We start from the raw sequence: 6,750 nt of genomic DNA on the forward strand, positions 1-6,750 counted from the left end.
CATGTGGCCCTCGCCACCGCGGGCCCGCACGGGGCGCGCCGTGCTGCGCTGGCTGCGCGGCTTCGTGCTGCCCACGGCCGCCTGCCAGGACAGCGAGGACTACTTCCACTACGAGGTCCTCTTCCGAGACCTGGACCGCAACGGGGACGGAGTGGTGGACATCAAAGAGCTCCAGGAGGGGCTGAAAAACTGGAGCTCCATGTTCGGCCTGTTTTCGGAGAAGGTAATGGACCAAGAGAACGTGGCACCGGGAGTCTGCAGAAATGTTGGGCGGAGCGGGAAGCCAGACTTGCCCTTTCTGGAGCTTCTTTCAAAGGCCTCTGTCGTGAGGGTGGGATTCTCTTCCGTGAGCCCCTCATGCAGAATCATGCAGCCCAGCAAAGCACGGTCTCAACTTTCTTAAGACGGCTACTGTCCACAATGACCAAAGTCCCCTCCTGGGCCTTTTGGGAGATGCCGAGTGGGTGTCTGATGACACGTTCAACATTTACTGAACCCACACAGAATTTCGGGGGCCGTGTTGGTTTTTGTGAATACAGGAGTCAAAGACCTGTGTAATAAGGACGTTCACAACCCCCGCAGGGTTCACACTTCGACGACAGGCACAAGTGGGTCCCTAAGAGTTGCCGTCTCTTTCTGACATACGCAAAGTCTAGGAGGAATCAGACCTTGATCCATGTGTTTGCACTTCAGCTGATTGTTTGGCATCTTGCCTCAATTACTGATGTTTTCCTTCTCTAGATGGGTTTTGTTTTGATTATTTAAAAATTCTTTACATGGAAGTTTCAGAATATCAAGAGGAAACGATTATACCATTTCCCTTGTCAATGCTGAGCAGTCTTCATCACCCCACTCGTTCGTGTGTGCGTGTGAAGTCCAAACCGTTCCTATAGCTCAGAAAATTCTTTAAGAGTTCTGTGCTCTGATTTGATTTTTATCTCATTATCTTCTCACTCTGCTTAATCTCTTCATATTGATGACTTAATCAAACCATCTGCATGGTTTTATTTTGATTTTGTCCCTGGACCCTGTCTCTTAGAACAGTCTGGTCCTACTTCCTTCTCTTAGCCCAGAATTCCAGGACACTGTACCTCCCTCAGCCTGTCAAGTATCTCAGGCTCCTGCTTACTCTAGAAGGGATATCAGAGAAGAACCTTGAGAGGTAGGAATCAGAGAGCAGTGCATACTAGGCTGTTCTCAATTTGCACTTACACACTAAGAAACCCGTCCCCAAACCAATCTCATCTTTTTTCCTTCTGTGTCGGCTGGTCATAGTATAACAGTGGTGGGGTATGGAGATCTGGACCACTCTGTGTAGCTTGCTCGTGCTGATTCTGCTTGTGCTTGATCCTGAGATTGTTTTGTTTTCCATCATATGGATTGCTTTCTGGGCTCACCAAAATTTATGATTTGGTATTGGGTATGACAGAACCCAACTCACGATAGGCCTCTCTGTCTGTATTGTCATTTGATGTCCCATAATGAAGCACGTTGTTTCTACCGTGGCCCCATAGCATGCCAGTTATAGTTTTCTGCTGAAGATTCTCCTTTGGGGGCTTGTTATAAATTCCATGCAACATTTTTCCTACCACTGGTCCTGAAAATACTTAATCAATGTGGTAGACCTAGGACTCTTACTTTTAGTGACTCTTATCTCCCACCCCCTGGAGTGCATGTATCTTACTAAGGCCTCCAACATATTGCTACTTCTTGCTCATCTAATCCAAATAACATGATGTTGTCAATATAGTGAAACAGTGTGATCTTCTGTGAATGTGTAGATGGACCAGATTCCTTTATGACAGAGGGTGGGAGATTTAAATGTATATTATTGCCCATCCCATGTGAACGCCTGCTGGGTATGGTCCTCCTTGGTAAATATAAATCAATGTATTCACCGTATCAGTGGCTATATGCTGTTTCTGAACTGTGTTAATCTGCTCTAGTAAAGGTACCACATCTGTATCCACCGCTGCAATTGGCTCCTCTACTACTTGGTTAAGTTTGAAGCACTCCACTGTCATCTTCCCCTGTGATCCACCTAGCTTTTGTAGGGTTCAGACTGGTGAAAAAAAATGATGGGATCACCACCCCTGGGTTCTTTCGTAGGTCTTTAAGGGTGGTACTAATCTCTGCTATTTACTCTGGGATGAGATATTGTTTTTTTAACATAAAATTTACCATCTTCACCATTTTTAAGTGTACAATTCAGTGGTGTTCAATACATTCATAATATTGGGCAACTAGTACCACTGTCTATCTCCATAACTCTTTTCATCTTGTAAAATGAAAACTCTATACCTATTAAACTCCCTATTCCTTCCTCCATCCAGCTCTAGGAAACCATCATTCTACTTTCTATCTCTATATTTTGAGTATTCTAAGTACCTCATGTAAAAAAAAAAAATACAGTGGCATCATATGGTGTTTGTCTTTTTGTGAATGGCTTATTTCACTTAGTATAATGTCCTCAAAGTTCATCCATGTAACATATGTCAGAGTCTTTCTTTTAAAGGCTGAGTAGTATTCCATTGTATGTATTACCACGTTTTTGGTGCTGTATCATTCTCAGCCTTTCACTGTTTTCCTCCGATGTATTGGTTACCTCCAGCAACATTAATTCAATTCCATACTCTTCAGCTTACTAAGTGACTGTTCAGCTATGTGCGTTTTGTTAATGAAACTATTGTTGAATTGTTTATTGCCATCACATTTTTTATTTTTAGAACTTTTTTTTCCTAATGGATGTAATACTCCCTCAAATCTTATACCCATCTCCACCAGGGGTAGTTTTTCCAGTAATTGAATATGGCCCTTCTTTCATGCTATTGATGATTTTTGGTTGTCTGATTTTGTTGATGAGCTCTAGACTGAACAATATTGGTAGCCAGAGTGCATTTTTAGTCAAATTTTCCCCTAAAAAGGGACACAAACTACTAATGGTATGTATGAGAGATGGTTTTAGATTATTCTTGGACATTACAGAAGCTACATCTAATCTAAAGATAAGAAAATGACTCCCTTTTAAATGATTTTTTTTTCAGTCTTCGTGATTATATTGAGCAGAAATTCTCAGTTCATTGCAATGTGGCTTTAACAGTTCTAATACTTGTTAATCCTCCTTTAAAAGAAGAGAAGAGACAAGCCTCAGGCTCAGAGCCTTCAGGAAGGCACTGATATTTAACTAGAGTCTAATCCCCCCGTTTTCCTTTTATTATATTATTTTTGTTCCAGCTTTATTGAGATATGATTGACATATAACACTGTGCATGTTTAAAGTGTATAACCTGATGATTTATACATGTATATGTTGTGAAGTGATTACCATAATAAGATTAGTTAACACATCCATCACCACACATAATTACCTTGTTTTAAAATTTATTTATTTATTTACATTTGTTTTTGAATTTCAATTGACATTCAATGTATTAGTTTCAGGTATACAGCATACTGGATATATACACACACACACATACACACACACACACACACACACACACAATATATATGTGTGTGTATGTTATGAAGTGGTCCCCCCGATAAGTCTAGTACCCACCTGGCACAGTTATTACAATATTATTAACTGTATTCCCTATGCTGTACTTTACATCCTTGTGACTATTTTGTAATTGCCAATTTGTATTCTTAATATCTTCACCTTTTTCACCCAGCCCCTTAACCCCGCTCCCATTGGCAACTGTCAGCTTGTTCTCTTATCTACGAGTTTTTTCTCTTTTGATTATTCATTCATTATGTTCTTTAGATTCCACATGTCAGTGAAATCATATGGTAGTTGTCTTCCCCTGTCTGACTTATTTCACCTATGTCCATCCATGCTGTACATAATACTTCATTTATTTTGTCATTCCAATTTTAGTATATGTGTTGCTGAAGAGAGCTCAAGGTTTCATTCTTTTCTATTGCTGAGTAATAGTCCATTGTATATATGTACTATACATATATCCAGTTGTTTATGGATGGATACTTAGGTTGCTTTCATATCTTGGCTATTGTATATGAAATGTCCTTCATTGTCTCTTTTAATAGCCTTTGTTTTAAAGTCTATTTTGTCTGATATAAGTATTGATACTCCAGCTTTTTTTCATTTCCATTTGCATGAAATATCCCTTGACTTTCAGTCTGTGAGTCTTTCGATCTGAAGTGAGTCTCTTCTAGGCAGCATATGTAAGAGTCTTGTTTTCTTCTTCATTCAGCCACCCTATGTCTTTTGATTGGAGTATTTAATCCATTTAAAGATATGTAGTTATTGATAGGTAAGTATGTTGTTATTGATAGGTATGTAGTTATTGTCATTTTATTATTCATATTTTTGATATATATGCTTTTCTTTTTTTAAAGACGTTTAACATTTTTTGTAATGCTGGTTTTGTGGTTATGAAGTCCGTTAGGTTCTTCCTTTCTGGGAAGCTCTTTTATCTGTCCTTTGATTCTAAATGATAGCCTTTCTGGGTAGAATAATCTTTGTTGTACATCCTTGCTTTTCTTCACTTTCGAATATTTTGTGCCAGTTCCTTCTGGCCTGCAAAGTTTCTGTTGAGAAATCAGCTGTCATCCCCTGGTAAATAAATAACTGCTTTTCTCTTACTGCTTTTAAGATTATCTCTTTGTCTTTAACCTTTGGCATTTGAACTATGGTGTGTCTTGGTGCGTGCCTCTTGGCAATCATCTTTGTTGGGATTTTCTGTACTTCCTTGACTTGTATTTGTATTTCCTTTGCCGGGTTAAGGAAGCTTTTAGTCATTATTTCTTTAAATAAGTTTTCAATTCCTTGTTTTCTCTCTCTTCTCCTTTTAGTACCCCTATTATGCAAATCTTGTTATGTGTGATGTTGTCCCAGAGGTCCCTAAAACTTTTTTTTTTTCTTTTTGCTGTTCTTATTGGATGTTTACTGTGACCTTATCTTCCAAATCACTGATTTGGTTGTATGCTTTATCTAATCTGCTGTTGATTCCACCCAATGCATTCTTCATTTCAGTTATTGTATTCTTCATTTCTGACTGCCTTTTTTTTTTTTTTTTTTATGGTTTCTATCTCTCCGTAAGTTCTCATGGAGTCCATCTATTCTTTCCCTAAGTCCATTGAGCATCCTTATAACCAGTGTTTTGAATTCTGTATCTGGTAGATTGCTTGCCTGTATTTTGTTTAGTTCTTTTTCTGGAGTTTTGTTCTTTCATTTGGGACATGTTTCTCTGTCTTCTCATTTTGGCCGCCTCCTTGTGTTTGTTAACTACATACCTATCAATAACAACATCTACATATTTGGTCAATCTGCTACATCTCCCAGTCTTGGCAAGGTGGCCTTATGTAGTAGATGTCTCGTGCTGTCCAGTAGCATAGTCTCCCTGGCCACCTGAGCCGGGTGCTCCAGGTGTGTCCCTTGTGTGGGCTGTGTGTGCCCTCTTGTTGTAGCTGAGCCTTCATTGCTGTTGGTATGTCAGTGGACAGGATTGACCCTCAGGCTTACTGGCTGTGACTATGGCAGATGAGTAGTTACGTGGGGGCTGACCCTATGGAGTGAGATTTGCTGTAGTGGGGCTCTGGTGCCTGCTGAGTCTGCCCTTTGAATGTGCCATTTGTGGAGCTAATTGGGTTGTGCTCTGGTGTGGTCTGAAGCCAGCTACCAGGTTTGTTGGTTCTGGGGCCTCTTGCGAGGGGCTCTGGTACAGACCTAGGTCAGCTGCTGCCTTTGCCTGGCCCAGGGCCACCTGGTAGGAGCTATAGAATGATCTGCAGTTGGTAGCTGCCTGTGCTGGGTTTGGAGGCACCTGGGAGAGGCTATTCTGCAAACCAAGGCTGGCTGCTGCTAGTGCTGGGAGCTGATTAGCAAGAGGTATGGGGCACACTGAGGCCAGCCACTGCTTGTTTGGGAGTTTTATACTTTTCAGAGTTTTTAGGGAATTCCACAGTGTGGGCTGAGGTTGGTTGCTTATGAAGAATAGCCTCTGAAGGAGATTTGGGCCTGTGTGCAAATTGAGTAGGGCTGGTTTTCAGGGTATCACCAGAGTGGGGTGAGCAGTATTAGCCAGTGTCGTGGATACTTAGATTTGGTGCCCACCTGTGACTGCAGGCTGGGTTGGGGGAGAGCTCAGCAAAGGAACAGCGAGGCTACCAGCACTTCTATCCCTGCCAGAGCTGCCCCTCTAGCCCCTTGCTCTGAAGCCTGACAATTCAGTTTCTCTCTGTAGGTTCTTGGTGCCTTTCAAGCTTCTGTCCCTTCTCTGGAGCTTAGTGCGAGTGTTTGTGAGCAAGTGAGTCTGTGCGAGGGCTCTTTATGGGATACCTGGTACTCCAGCAGCCTTCCATCTCACCTGGATGGGGTCTCCACTGATTTTCACAGCCAGATGTTGTGGGGGATTTCTCTTCCTGGTACTGGTGCTCTGGACTGGGGATCCCCGGTGAGGCTGGGAACCCATGCTCCTCAGGGAATACCTCTGCAGCCTAGATAACGCCACACTTGGGCGTGGGACCAGCGCATGTTGCGTCTCCGCCCTTCTGTCTTGATGTGGTTTCTTCTTTACGTCCTTAGTTATAGAAATTCTGTTCCTCTAGTCTTCAGGTGATTCTCAAGGATGGTTGTTTTATAATTTAGTTGTAATTTTAATGTGGTCGTGGGAGGAGGCAAGCACAGCATTTACTTACTCTGCTATCTTGACGAGAAATTGCCATAATTACCTTTTTTTTTTGGTGGTGACAATATTTAACACATTAATTATTAATATATTAATT

The 6,750-nt window shown here is 41.6% G+C and overlaps 1 protein-coding gene across 1 annotated transcript in view; it reads left to right on the top strand.

Annotated features, from left to right (window-relative positions):
• Nucleotide 1: 1 nt before the first annotated feature.
• The window catches only part of LOC105298130 (calcium-binding mitochondrial carrier protein SCaMC-2-like), a 50,508-nt gene continuing 43,759 nt past the window's right edge, over nt 2-6,750 (top strand). The window contains exon 1 of the mRNA XM_023535076.1: nt 2-223. Within this exon, the coding sequence (XP_023390844.1) occupies nt 2-223 (222 nt within the window). The remainder of the gene's footprint in view (nt 224-6,750) is intronic.

The sequence above is a fragment of the Pteropus vampyrus genome, unplaced genomic scaffold (genome assembly GCF_000151845.1).
Source record: "Pteropus vampyrus isolate Shadow unplaced genomic scaffold, Pvam_2.0 Scaffold6, whole genome shotgun sequence".
NCBI classification, from domain to species: Eukaryota; Metazoa; Chordata; class Mammalia; order Chiroptera; family Pteropodidae; genus Pteropus; species Pteropus vampyrus.